Below are 15,216 nucleotides of genomic sequence, written 5' to 3'. Positions count from 1 at the left end.
GAGTGTGAAGTCAAACAGTGCTCCGAATTCGCCGAACCCAGTGTCGCGTCTCAAGCAGTTATCCCTAGAACATGAGCATATACAGATCTTGGACGAGTGCCGCATCCGTAAGGATGCAGATAGGATCAGCGAAGTTTTAATGAAGGCGGAGGATATTGTCCAACATAAGAAGGGGAGTCATCAAACCACTAGCGTCGAGAGTTCTTCAACTAGAACAACGAGGACCAGGAACAAAGAGACTGTGGTGAATAAAAATTGATACTGCCCAATCTTTCTTTTTTGTTTGATTTTCTATATTGCTGCATGATATTTTTTCGCTATTTTTTTTGCTATTTTTTTTGCTATTTTTTTTTGCTATTTTTTTTGTTGCTATTGTTCAAGCTGCTTGTTGCATCCTTGCTTTTTTTGTTTTTCCTGTTTTTCACTGCATTTGTTTTGCTGCTTGCTTGTTGTTTGTACTAATTTCGGCGAAATTTTTTTTTCTGGTTGTTCTCTGCTGTCTCTAATTTTAACCGCTTAACATGAAGTTGTCTCATTTGAATGCGAGATCTTTGCAGCCCAAGTTGTGTGAGTTCAGGGATATTGTACATAATTCTCAGTACGACATTGTGGGGGTGACTGAGACCTGGTTTGTTGATGGGATGGGATCAGACGATGTGTCGGTGCAGGGTTTTAGGCTATATCGCAGCGACAGGCTCGGGAGGGGTGGCGGAGTTTGTGTGTATGTCAGAGAATATTTGAGGTGTGAGTTGGTTGATTTGGAGGTGGAAACGGAGAGCCCCGTTGAGTACTTGTGGTTGAAGGTTCATCTGTCTGGCTATACAATCATCGTGGGATTTCTTTATCGACCACCTGATAAAAAGAAGCGACCATCTAAGTTGAGTCCTTTTATTGACGACATGAATAAGATGTTGAGTTTAGTTAGTCCTATGGGAAGTTATTTGTTTTGTTTGGGTGATGTCAATGTGGATCTGTTGACTGGTAGAGGCCCGGTTGTTGATTGTTTCTTTTCGTTTGGCCTTGATCAGATAATAAGTGAGCCTACTAGAATAACATCACGTGGAGGTTCGTTGGTGGATCCTATTTTTGTTAGTTGCCCGAGTACAATGATCAAGTCTTCCGGTGTTGTTAACGTGGATCACATAAGTGATCATAGTCTTACATTTGTTGAGGTAAAACTTCTGAGAGAGAAAAAAGTTTCCAGGTTAATTAAATACAGGGACTTCTCCAATTTCGATAATGATGTGTTTCTCGAGGACCTACAAAATAAGAGGTGGATTGAGTTTTTGTACGAGTCGAATATTGATAATAAGGTAGAAATTTTCAACAGCTTTTTACTGAGCGTATTTAATAAGCATGCTCCTGTTGTGACTAGAAGGGTTTCTCGTCCTAAGGCTCCGTGGATTACTGACTTTATAAGACATCTGATGGGAGAACGTGATCGCGCCTTGAACAGGTTTAAGAACTTCCGGAGCGATGACATGTGGAAGGAATATAAGAACTTGAGAAATAAGGTCCTTTTTGAGATTCGTAAGTCAAAGAAGTCATTTATTGCTGAGGCCACATTAGAAGGAGGTAAAAAGGCATGGATGGCGTTGAAAAATATTGGGATTTCTTGTAGATTTAGGTCGGGCTTATCTGGAGAATTATCTGACCCAGAAGTAATTAATGATTATTTTGCACAATTTAATGCCACCACGAATGATGCATTATGTATGGAGAGAACTTCCTTCTATAATGAAAATAAGTTTGACCGGTCATTGTCGTTTGACTTCCACATTGTAGAGCAGGCATTGGTTACCGATTTGCTTAATGATATCAAGACCAAGTCAATGGGTGCAGATTCTATAGACATTGGGATGCTCAATTTTTGTAGGCCATTTATTGATCCCTTCATACTGCACCTAGTGAATAGTTGCATTCTTAAAGGTGTATTTCCGACCACCTGGAAAACTGCTGTTGGGGTTCCCTTGCCGAAGGTCCTAGAACCAAACACCGTGTCGGATTTACGAATTATTAGTATTTTACCTGTTCTATCGAAGGTGCTGGAAAGGGTACTTTACCAGCAGATGAGCTGTTACTTTGAAGCAAAAGAGTTGTTACCTTCCTATCAGTCTGGCTTTCGGAAGGGATGTAGCACGGCTACATGTCTCCTGTCGGTGACTGATGCTATTTTCCGTGATCTTGATCGGGGATTCATTGATGTACTCGTTCTGCTGGATTTCAGCAAAGCCTTCGACACTATCAATCATAAGTTGTTGTGTGCGAAGCTGAAATACTATGGTTTCTCTTTCTCTTCGCTTTCTTTGATATCTTCATTTCTGGCACTCCGTACGCAGACTATAAGGGTTGGTGATAGGCTTTCTAGCAGGAGGGATGTTTTGGCTGGAGTTCCACAGGGATCTATTCTTGGTCCTCTGATGTACATCATCTACACAGCCGATGTTTTTTCTAGGTTGAAATTTTGCATGGTCGAACTATTTGCTGATGATGCGCAATTGTTATTCAGGTTCTTGCCGGAGGACATATTGCTGTCTTCTGACAGAATAAATTCGGACTTGGAGGTTTTAAGGAATATTTCACTGCACCATAATCTGAACATAAACCCAGATAAAAGTAAAATGTTGGTCTTTACGGGCAAGAGAGATTATGAGAATATTGTGAACAGTTTGAACATATGTGTAGAGGGAGTAAAGCTGAAGGCATATGACAGTGCTAGAGATCTGGGTCTATTGATTGATAGAGAGCTCAATTTTTCAGACCATGTATCCCAGATTACGAGATCAGCTTTTTTCAAGCTTAAATTGATTTACTCCGCACGGAGGTATTTGACGATTGAGATCAAGAAAATGCTGTGTGAAACATTGATTCTATCCAGATTCAATTACTGTGACGTTGTGTATGGTTCGTGTATCAATCATTTTTCCCGGAATCGCATTCAGAGTATCCAAAATTGGTGCGTGAGGTTCATTTATGGGCTCAGGAAATTTGACAGGGGAATTTCTCGTAGAATAAATGAGCTGAATTGGCTGCGCATGGATAATCGGGCTAAATTGCACTTGGGTTGCTTCGTGTTCAGATTGATGAAGGTGCCGTCGGTGCACGATCTGAGGCTCAGGTTGATACCGAGATGTGCCGTTCATGATCGTCATATACGTGGCGCGAACTTGCTGACGATTCCGTCTCATCGGACGGCCAGGTTTCAGAGGTCATTCTCTTACGGTGCTGCAAAAATTTTCAATGCTGTCAACTTGGATTTGCATTCAACTTCGTATTCACAGTTTAGGGCACGTTTGAGATCTATATTATTCCAGAGACAGATTCAGTGATGTTTATTTTATCATATTCTATTTTTTTGCTTTTGCTTTCTATAAGTGTTAAGTTTTCACATATGATTTGTTTTTTTTTTCTGGTCTTGTTACATGTTGTATTACTATGGTTTGGACCATTATCGATGTAATTTTTTTTTTTGGGGCCTCTCTGGAGTTAAGTGTAAGAGTAGTCATAGACTAAACTTCGCTTCAGTTGGGTCCCTAACATCTTCAGAGTGTATCTTATGATTTCATTCTAATAAAGGCGACATTATTATTATTATTATTATCTCACCTAAGTCAACCCAAATCGACGATAAAAACCATAGGTCACGCTTCATATAAGAAAGTCGTTCGGACTCTGAAAATTCCACATATAGTAAAATGTGAGGTTCGGAGAGATAATTTTTTTTTTTCAAAAATTAGGGAAGATATGAACGGAAACTTCGTAGGAAGTAGTATCTCACCTAACTCAACCCAAGTCGACGATAAAAACCATAGGTCACGCTTCATATAAGAAAGTCGTTCGGACTGAAAATTCCACATATAGTAAAATGTGAGGTTCGGAGACATAATTTTATTATTTTTCAAAAACTATTGAAGGAACGTTGGAAATACTTTCTACGAAGTAGTATCTCACCTAAGTCAACCCAAATCGACGATAAAAACCATAGGTCACGCTTCATATAAGAAAGTCGTTCGGACTCTGAAAATTCCACGTATAGTAAAATGTGAGGTTCGGAGACATAATTTTCCTTTTTTCAAAAATTAGGGAAGGTATGAACGGGAAACTTCGTGGGAAGTGGTATCTCACCTAATTACACTCAAATCGACGATAAAAACCATAGGTCACGCTTCATATAAGAAAGTCGTTCGGACTCTGAAAATTCCACATATAGTAAAATGTGAGGTTCGGAGACATAATTTTCTTATTCTTCAAAAATTAGGGAAGATATGAACGGGAAACTTCGTGGGAAGTTGTATCTCACCTAATTACACTCAAATCGACGATAAAAACCATAGGTCAAGCTTCATATAAGAAAGTCGTTCGGACTCTGAAAATTCCACATATAGTAAAATGTGAGGTTCGGAGACATAATTTTATTATTTTTCAAAAACTATTGAAGGAACGTTGGAAATACTTTCTACGAAGTAGTATCTCACCTAAGTCAACCCAAATTGACGATAAAAACCATAGGTCACGCTTCATATAAGAAAGTCGTTCGGACTCTGAAAATTCCACATATAGTAAAATGTGGGGTTCGGAGACATAATTTTCTTATTTTTCAAAAACTATTGAAGGAACGTTGAAAATACTTTCTACGAAGTAGTATCTCACCTAAGTCAACCCAAATTGACGATAAAAACCATAGGTCACGCTTCATATAAGAAAGTCGTTCGGACTCTGAAAATTCCACATATAGTAAAATGTGAGGTTCGGAGACATAATTTTCTTTTTTTCAAAAATTAGGGAAGGTATGAACGGGAAACTTCGTAGGAAGTAGAATCTAACCTAATTACACCCAAATCGACGATAAAAACCATAGGTCACGCTTCATATAAGAAAGTCGTTCGGACTCTGAAAATTCCACATATAGTAAAATGTGAGGTTCGAGGACATGATTTTCGTATTTTTCAAAAATTAGCAGAGGTATGAACGGAAAACTTCCTAGGAAGTAGTATCTTACCTAATTCAACCCAAATCGACGATAAAAACCATAGGTCACGCTTCATATAAGAAAGTCGTGCGGACTCTGAAAATTCCACATATAGTAAAATGTGAGGTTCTAGGACATGATTTTCGTATTTTTCAAAAATTAGCAGAGGTATGAACGGAAAATTTCCTAGGAAGTAGTATCTTACCCAATTCAACCCAAATCGACGATAAAAACCATAGGTCACGCTTCATATAAGAAAGTCGTTCGGACTCTGAAAATTCCACATATAGTAAAATGTGAGGTTCGGAGACATAATTTTCTTATTTTTCAAAAATTAGGGAAGTTATGAACGTTAAACTTCGTAGGAAGTAGTATCTTTCCTAATTCAACCCAAATCGACGATAAAAACCATAGGTCACGCTTCATATAAGAAAGTCGTTCGGACTCTGAAAATTCCACATATAGTAAAATGTGAGGTTCGAGGACATGATTTTCGTATTTTTCAAAAATTAGCAGAGGTATGAACGGAAAACTTCCTAGGAAGTAGTATCTTACCTAATTCAACCCAAATCGACGATAAAAACCATAGGTCACGCTTCATATAAAAAAGTCGTTCGGACTCTGAAAATTCCACATATAGTAAAATGTGAGGTTCGGAGACATAATTTTCTTATTTTTCAAAAATTAGGGAAGATATGAACGGGAAACTTCGTAGAAAGTTGTACTTCACCTAATTACACTAAAATCGACGAAAAAAACCATAGGTCACGCTTCATATAAGAAAGTCGTTCGGACCCTGAAAATTCCACATATAGTAAAATGTGGGGTTCGGAGACATAATTTTCTTATTTTTCAAAAACTATTGAAGGAACGTTGAAAATACTTTCTACGAAGTAGTATCTCACCTAAGTCAACCCAAATTGACGATAAAAACCATAGGTCACGCTTCATATAAGAAAGTCGTTCGGACTCTGAAAATTCCACATATAGTAAAATGTGAGGTTCGGAGACATAATTTTCTTTTTTTCAAAAATTAGGGAAGGTATGAACGGGAAACTTCGTAGGAAGTAGAATCTAACCTAATTACACCCAAATCGACGATAAAAACCATAGGTCACGCTTCATATAAGAAAGTCGTTCGGACTCTGAAAATTCCACATATAGTAAAATGTGAGGTTCGAGGACATGATTTTCGTATTTTTCAAAAATTAGCAGAGGTATGAACGGAAAACTTCCTAGGAAGTAGTATCTTACCTAATTCAACCCAAATCGACGATAAAAACCATAGGTCACGCTTCATATAAGAAAGTCGTGCGGACTCTGAAAATTCCACATATAGTAAAATGTGAGGTTCCAGGACATGATTTTCGTATTTTTCAAAAATTAGCAGAGGTATGAACGGAAAATTTCCTAGGAAGTAGTATCTTACCCAATTCAACCCAAATCGACGATAAAAACCATAGGTCACGCTTCATATAAGAAAGTCGTTCGGACTCTGAAAATTCCACATATAGTAAAATGTGAGGTTCGGAGACATAATTTTCTTATTTTTCAAAAATTAGGGAAGTTATGAACGTTAAACTTCGTAGGAAGTAGTATCTTTCCTAATTCAACCCAAATCGACGATAAAAACCATAGGTCACGCTTCATATAAGAAAGTCGTTCGGACTCTGAAAATTCCACATATAGTAAAATGTGAGGTTCGAGGACATGATTTTCGTATTTTTCAAAAATTAGCAGAGGTATGAACGGAAAACTTCGTAGGAAGTTGTACTTCACCTAATTACACTAGAATCGACGAAAAAAACCATAGGTCACGCTTCATATAAGAAAGTTGTTCGGACTCTGAAAATTCCACATATAGTAAAATGTGAGGTTCGGAGACATAATTTTCTTTTTTTCAAAAATTAGGGAAGGTATGAACGGGAAACTTCGTAGGAAGTAGAATCTAACCTAATTACACCCAAATCGACGATAAAAACCATAGGTCACGCTTCATATAAGAAAGTCGTTCGGACTCTGAAAATTCCACATATAGTAAAATGTGAAGTTCGGAGACATAATTTTCTTATTTTTCAAAAATTAGGGAAGATATGAACGGGAAACTTCGTAGGAAGTAGTATCTAACCTAATTACACCCAAATCGACGATAAAAACCATAGGTCACGCTTCATATAAGAAAGTCGTTCGGACTCTGAAAATTCCACATATAGTAAAATGTGAGGTTCGGAGACATAATTTTCTTTTTTTTCAAAAATTAGGGAAGATATGAACGGGAAACTTCGTAGGAAGTTGTACTTCACCTAATTACACTAAAATCGACGAAAAAAACCATAGGTCACGCTTCATATAAGAAAGTTGTTCGGACTCTGAAAATTCCACATATAGTAAAATGTGAGGTTCGGAGACATAATTTTCTTTTTTTTCAAAAATTAGGGAAGATATGAACGGGAAACTTCGTAGGAAGTTGTACTTCACCTAATTACACTAAAATCGACGAAAAAAACCATAGGTCACGCTTCATATAAGAAAGTCGTTCGGACTCTGAAAATTCCACATATAGTAAAATGTGAGGTTCGGAGACATAATTTTCTTTTTTTCAAAAATTAGGGAAGATATGAACGGGAAACTTCGTAGGAAGTAGTATCTCACCTAACTCAACCCAAATCGACGATAAAAACCATAGGTCACGCTTCATATAAGAAAGTCGTTCGGACTCTGAAAATTCCACATATAGTAAAATGTGAGGTTCGGAGACATAATTTTCATTTTTTCAAAAAGTAGGGAAGGTATGAACGGGAAACTTCGTAGGAAGTAGAATCTAACCTAGTTACACCCAAATCGACGATAAAAACCATAGGTCACGCTTCATATAAGAAAGTCGTTCGGACTCTGAAAATTCCACATATAGTAAAATGTGAGGTTCGGAGACATAATTTTCTTTTTTTCAAAAATTAGGGAAGATATGAACGGGAAACTTCGTAGGAAGTAGTATCTCACCTAACTCAACCCAAATCGACGATAAAAACCATAGGTCACGCTTCATATAAGAAAGTCGTTCGGACTCTGAAAATTCCACATATAGTAAAATGTGAGGTTCGGAGACATAATTTTCTTTTTTTCAAAAATTAGGGAAGATATGAACGGGAAACTTCGTAGGAAGTAGTATCTCACCTAACTCAACCCAAATCGACGATAAAAACCATAGGTCACGCTTCATATAAGAAAGTCGTTCGGACTCTGAAAATTCCACATATAGTAAAATGTGAGGTTCGGAGACATAATTTTCTTTTTTTCAAAAAGTAGGGAAGGTATGAACGGGAAACTTCGTAGGAAGTAGAATCTAACCTAATTACACCCAAATCGACGATAAAAACCATAGGTCACGCTTCATATAAGAAAGTCGTTCGGACTCTGAAAATTCCACATATAGTAAAATGTGAGGTTCGGAGACATAATTTTCTTTTTTTCAAAAATTAGGGAAGATATGAACGGGAAACTTCGTAGGAAGTTGTACTTCTCCTAATTACACTAAAATCGACGAAAAAAACCATAGGTCACGCTTCATATAAGAAAGTCGTTCGGACTCTGAAAATTCCACATATAGTAAAATGTGAGGTTCGGAGACATAATTTTCTTTTCTTCAAAAATTAGGGAAGGTATGAACGGGAAACTTCGTAGGAAGTAGAATCTAACCTAATTACACCCAAATCGACGATAAAAACCATAGGTCACGCTTCATATAAGAAAGTCGTTCGGACTCTGAAAATTCCACATATAGTAAAATGTGAGGTTCGGAGACATAATTTTCTTTTTTTCAAAAATTAGGGAAGATATGAACGGGAAACTTCGTAGGAAGTAGTATCTCACCTAATTACACCCAAATCGACGATAAAAACCATAGGTCACGCTTCATATAAGAAAGTCGTTCGGACTCTGAAAATTCCACATATAGTAAAATGTGAGGTTCGGAGACATAATTTTCTTATTTTTCAAAAATTAGCGAAGGTATGAACGGGAAACTTCGTAGGAAGTAGTATCTTACCTAATTCAACCCAAATCGACGATAAAAACCATAGTTCACGCTTCATATAAGAAACTTGTCCGGACTGAAAATTCCACATATAGTAAAATGTGAGGTTCGAGTGACATGATTTCCTCATTTTTCAAAAACTACTGAAGGAATGTTCGAAAAACATCTCAGGAGGTAGAATCGTACCTATACCAACCCAAATCAATGATAAAAACCATAGGTCATGCTTAATATAAGAAACTTGTTCGGACTCTGAAAATTCCACATATAGTAAAATGTGAGGTTCGGGCGATATGATTTCCTTATTTTTCAAAAACTATTGGAGGAATGTTCTAAAAGCAGCTCAGGAGGTAGTATCGTACCTATACCAACCCAAATCAACGATAAAAACCATAGGTCATGCTTCATATAAGAAACTTGTTCGGACCCTGAAAATTGTCGCGGTCTTCTGGAGGGTTACCCCATGCTCTCCTAGCATATGTAGGTAGGGAGGGCTCCGTCTCGGACACATAACGATGTTTAACGTTGAAAAGAGTCGTTCGGATGGGAGACCATAGATGGTTGCTCCGATGCATATTTTCGTTTATGTCTTCGTTTAATAAAGTGTTATTATCCCGAAAGGTGCATTCGAAACTTATGAATGAGAGACCTTCGGACATATTACGAGTGTGAGACTGATACGATTAGAGATATTCGATGCGATCCGAGGCAAATCGCCCCGGATCTAATGAATATGTACGTAATTGTGATTCTGGAGGGTTATCCCATGTCCTCCAGACACATATGTAAAGGGATGGAGAATGGGTCATGCTGGCCAGTTGTGGCGGATTTCTTTTTCTAGGATGAAGTTGCTGTTCTGGTTGGTAGGCTCGAATCGGATCCCCGCAGTGATGGGTTTGACGTGATTTCGTAGAATAAGTCGGTGCATTATCAGAATTAAGCTCCGATGTGCGAACTTTGAAGTGGTTGATCTCAGCTAGTCTTTGTTCTTCCGGAGTATTCTCGATCTCGATGTATCGCTTCTATGTTTCATCTCTTGCCTTGAGCGACCCCTCGCAGCGAGATCGCGGTCCGCTTCGTATCTTTGTATTCGAATGGCCATTATGCGATCGACTATAAAAAACGTGTCTAACCTTTCGGTTTTACCTTTCGGTTATGTCACTATACTTTGCGACCACTCACTCCTCGGACTTCCTTCCGAACGAGAATGAATTACATCTCTCATTCACCGAGTCGTTATTTTTTCATATATAGCGAAGGGTTGAGAATGTGTATGGAGCCGGGGGTTTACCACTTGTGGCAAACGCCTCGGCGAGGGACATAACGGTCTCAGTTTCTTTGCGGTCTAGTAGAAACGTTCAAGGCTTAGAACTCCTGTGTTCGGAGCTAATCGTATCTCTGGGCTCGCAAGGTGCTAAACCTTAGTCTTCCGACGCGGTTAGTGCCATATTACAAGGGTCCGCGCGTAGCTCGTCTGTTATCCTTCTGCCGTGTTGTCTGATTTTCGAGGAGGGTGTTCGACTGCGATTTCGATTGAATTTCGTTAGTCGATTTACCCGAAGATTGTTGATGTACATAGGCGAAGATGCTGACGTCTCGTGGCCCTATCGTGTGAACATAGTCAGTTCACATATACTTAGAGTGGTTAGTTTTACCCTACTGATGACTTAGTTTTAGCTTCTATGAGCCGTAAGACTCAAACAATGTGACTTTACCAAGGCATCAGACGTGTTCGTCTGGTGTCGCACGAGCCAAGGTTGCCGTTTGGAGCTAATGGTCAGCGGCGGGATCGCCACGTACGACCTGGGCCCTTGAGGGTCAATCCTTGACGGTTAATCATGGTTCAATTTCGATGTTGAAGCTTTAAATAATTGCCTGTAGGCAACTTACATCCTGGCAAGGGTGACAGTGGGTACATCGGTTTCCATGCTACGGATCTGTTGATACTCTGCCCTTAGCTTGGGGATTCGTCTTGTCGATTAGACGAGACCCCGTAACGAAGATGAAAGCCTCTTCTCCAGCTCGAAGACGATACACACATTTCGTGTCAGTATCCGTAGTTTACAGAAAAAACGATTCAAAACGTTATAGTTTTCTGAACACTTCACATAAACGAGAATAGCAATAGTACACTTCAAAATAATAAATGAAAAACCGTCTATGTGACCGATAATGCCTGACAAAAAGAATTGTTAAAACTGATGGAGATGTTTGTCTCCCATATCTTCATTAAATTGCGAATGATAGCGCAAGATGATATCACGATAGCGCGATCCGGTTATCGACTATAAGTTTCGGAGCTGTACGAAATAACGTACTGAACCGGGTGCTGTAGGACTGGAACGTGACCACGATTGTCAATATTAAATGCGTTCGGGTGAATAACGTGTTGAATCATTTTCTAGTTTTAAATGCGACCCTTCCTGCCAATAACGTGTTGATTCAACGTGAAATTCATCCGAAATCAGTATCAATTCAATATAAAATTTTTGTCAACCACCGTCATTGAGTAAAATCCAAATCAATCTGACAGTCAACCATCATATCAAGATAACACATTGAAATGGACAGGTAGGTCTTATTCATTTATTTATTTATTCATATATTTATTGAGTATGAGAATACAAACAGTTATTTCAACCCAATACAGTAGTCACAGATTCACATGGAAAAGTTGCAATAACGTACAAAAATACCTCCAATACTTAAACCCAGTATTCAGTGATGAAACTTCTGGAAAAAAACAATATAGTGAAAAATCCCCATTATCGCAAAAAAACAAGTAAAATCATATACATATAAACAGGAAAGCAAATACAACTTTAATCATAACTTCGCATAATAATGAAGTTTCAACATTTTCTTAAACTGCACAATGGAAACATTGAAGGGATCTATATTGACAGAGCTCGAGATGAACTCTGTCAATCGACGATAAAAACCATAGGTCACGCTTCATAGAAGAAAGTCGTTCGGACTCTGAAAATTCCACATATAGTAAAATGTGAGGTTCGGAGACATAATTTTCTTTTTTTCAAAAATTAGGGAAGATATGAACGGGAAACTTCGTAGGAAGTAGTATCTCACCTAACTCAACCCAAATCGACGATAAAAACCATAGGTCACGCTTCATATAAGAAAGTCGTTCGGACTCTGAAAATTCCACATATAGTAAAATGTGAGGTTCGGAGACATAATTTTCTTATTTTTCAAAAATTAGGAAAGATATGAACGGGAAACTTCGTAGGAAGTAGTATCTAACCTAATTACACCCAAATCGACGATAAAAACCATAGGTCACGCTTCATATAAGAAAGTCGTTCGGACTCTGAAAATTCCACATATAGTAAAATGTGAGGTTCGGAGACATAATTTTATTATTTTTCAAAAACTATTGAAGGAACGTTGGAAATACTTTCTACGAAGTAGTATCTCACCTAAGTCAACCCAAATTGACGATAAAAACCATAGGTCACGCTTCATATAAGAAAGTCGTTCGGACTCTGAAAATTCCACATATAGTAAAATGTGGGGTTCGGAGACATAATTTTCTTATTTTTCAAAAACTATTGAAGGAACGTTGAAAATACTTTCTACGAAGTAGTATCTCACCTAAGTCAACCCAAATTGACGATAAAAACCATAGGTCACGCTTCATATAAGAAAGTCGTTCGGACTCTGAAAATTCCACATATAGTAAAATGTGAGGTTCGGAGACATAATTTTCATTTTTTCAAAAAGTAGGGAAGGTATGAACGGGAAACTTCGTAGGAAGTAGAATCTAACCTAGTTACACCCAAATCGACGATAAAAACCATAGGTCACGCTTCATATAAGAAAGTCGTTCGGACTCTGAAAATTCCACATATAGTAAAATGTGAGGTTCGGAGACATAATTTTCTTTTTTTCAAAAATTAGGGAAGATATGAACGGGAAACTTCGTAGGAAGTAGTATCTCACCTAACTCAACCCAAATCGACGATAAAAACCATAGGTCACGCTTCATATAAGAAAGTCGTTCGGACTCTGAAAATTCCACATATAGTAAAATGTGAGGTTCGGAGACATAATTTTCTTTTTTTCAAAAATTAGGGAAGGTATGAACGGGAAACTTCGTAGGAAGTAGTATCTCACCTAACTCAACCCAAATCGACGATAAAAACCATAGGTCACGCTTCATATAAGAAAGTCGTTCGGACTCTGAAAATTCCACATATAGTAAAATGTGAGGTTCGGAGACATAATTTTCATTTTTTCAAAAAGTAGGGAAGGTATGAACGGGAAACTTCGTAGGAAGTAGAATCTAACCTAATTACACCCAAATCGACGATAAAAACCATAGGTCACGCTTCATATAAGAAAGTCGTTCGGACTCTGAAAATTCCACATATAGTAAAATGTGAGGTTCGGAGACATAATTTTCTTTTTTTCAAAAATTAGGGAAGATATGAACGGGAAACTTCGTAGGAAGTTGTACTTCTCCTAATTACACTAAAATCGACGAAAAAAACCATAGGTCACGCTTCATATAAGAAAGTCGTTCGGACTCTGAAAATTCCACATATAGTAAAATGTGAGGTTCGGAGACATAATTTTCTTTTCTTCAAAAATTAGGGAAGGTATGAACGGGAAACTTCGTAGGAAGTAGAATCTAACCTAACTCCACCCAAATCGACGATAAAAACCATAGGTCACGCTTCATATAAGAAAGTCGTTCGGACTCTGAAAATTCCACATATAGTAAAATGTGAGGTTCGGAGACATAATTTTCTTTTTTTCAAAAATTAGGGAAGATATGAACGGGAAACTTCGTAGGAAGTAGTATCTCACCTAATTACACCCAAATCGACGATAAAAACCATAGGTCACGCTTCATATAAGAAAGTCGTTCGGACTCTGAAAATTCCACATATAGTAAAATGTGAGGTTCGGAGACATAATTTTCTTATTTTTCAAAAATTAGCAGAGGTATGAACGGAAAACTTCGTAGGAAGTAGTATCTTACCTAATTCAACCCAAATCGACGATAAAAACCATAGTTCACGCTTCATATAAGAAACTTGTCCGGACTGAAAATTCCACATATAGTAAAATGTGAGGTTCGAGTGACATGATTTCCTCATTTTTCAAAAACTACTGAAGGAATGTTCGAAAAACATCTCAGGAGGTAGAATCGTACCTATACCAACCCAAATCAATGATAAAAACCATAGGTCATGCTTAATATAAGAAACTTGTTCGGACTCTGAAAATTCCACATATAGTAAAATGTGAGGTTCGGGCGATATGATTTCCTTATTTTTCAAAAACTATTGGAGGAATGTTCTAAAAGCAGCTCAGGAGGTAGTATCGTACCTATACCAACCCAAATCAACGATAAAAACCATAGGTCATGCTTCATATAAGAAACTTGTTCGGACCCTGAAAATTGTCGCGGTCTTCTGGAGGGTTACCCCATGCTCTCCTAGCATATGTAGGTAGGGAGGGCTCCGTCTCGGACACATAACGATGTTTAACGAAGAAAAGAGTCGTTCGGATGGGAGACCATAGATGGTTGCTCCGATGCATATTTTCGTTTATGTCTTCGTTTAATAAAGTGTTATTATCCCGAAAGGTGCATTCGAAACTTATGAATGAGAGACCTTCGGACATATTACGAGTGTGAGACTGATACGATTAGAGATATTCGATGCGATCCGAGGCAAATCGCCCCGGATCTAATGAATATGTACGTAATTGTGATTCTGGAGGGTTATCCCATGTCCTCCAGACACATATGTAAAGGGATGGAGAATGGGTCATGCTGGCCAGTTGTGGCGGATTTCTTTTTCTAGGATGAAGTTGCTGTTCTGGTTGGTAGGCTCGAATCGGATCCCCGCAGTGATGGGTTTGACGTGATTTCGTAGAATAAGTCGGTGCATTATCAGAATTAAGCTCCGATGTGCGAACTTTGAAGTGGTTGATCTCAGCTAGTCTTTGTTCTTCCGGAGTATTCTCGATCTCGATGTATCGCTTCTATGTTTCATCTCTTGCCTTGAGCGACCCCTCGCAGCGAGATCGCGGTCCGCTTCGTATCTTTGTATTCGAATGGCCATTATGCGATCGACTATAAAAAACGTGTCTAACCTTTCGGTTTTACCTTTCGGTTATGTCACTATACTTTGCGACCACTCACTCCTCGGACTTCCTTCCGAACGAGAATGAATTACATCTC

General features: G+C 38.2%; 2 protein-coding genes across 2 annotated transcripts; one reads left to right on the top strand and one right to left on the bottom strand.

Moving 5' to 3' along the window:
• The first annotated feature begins 521 nt into the window (after positions 1-521).
• LOC123315281 lies at positions 522-1,665 on the top strand. Its single transcript, XM_044900921.1, has 2 exons — positions 522-1,530; positions 1,622-1,665. Exons 1-2 carry the CDS (start codon positions 522-524, stop codon positions 1,663-1,665), a joined length of 1,053 nt encoding a protein of 350 aa, XP_044756856.1.
• Positions 1,659-2,850, bottom strand: LOC123315494. Its single transcript, XM_044901205.1, has 2 exons — positions 2,104-2,850; positions 1,659-1,982 (listed from the first exon to the last, which is right to left on the bottom strand). The coding sequence occupies exons 1-2, from the start codon at positions 2,250-2,252 to the stop codon at positions 1,733-1,735; spliced, it is 399 nt and encodes a 132-aa protein (XP_044757140.1). The 5' UTR covers positions 2,253-2,850; the 3' UTR covers positions 1,659-1,732.
• Between the last annotated feature and the right edge of the window lie 12,366 nt (positions 2,851-15,216).

The sequence above is a fragment of the Coccinella septempunctata genome, chromosome 6 (genome assembly GCF_907165205.1).
Source record: "Coccinella septempunctata chromosome 6, icCocSept1.1, whole genome shotgun sequence".
NCBI classification, from domain to species: Eukaryota; Metazoa; Arthropoda; class Insecta; order Coleoptera; family Coccinellidae; genus Coccinella; species Coccinella septempunctata.
The sequence above is the reverse complement of the archived record's forward strand: the minus strand, read 5'-3'. Positions and strand labels throughout refer to the sequence as shown.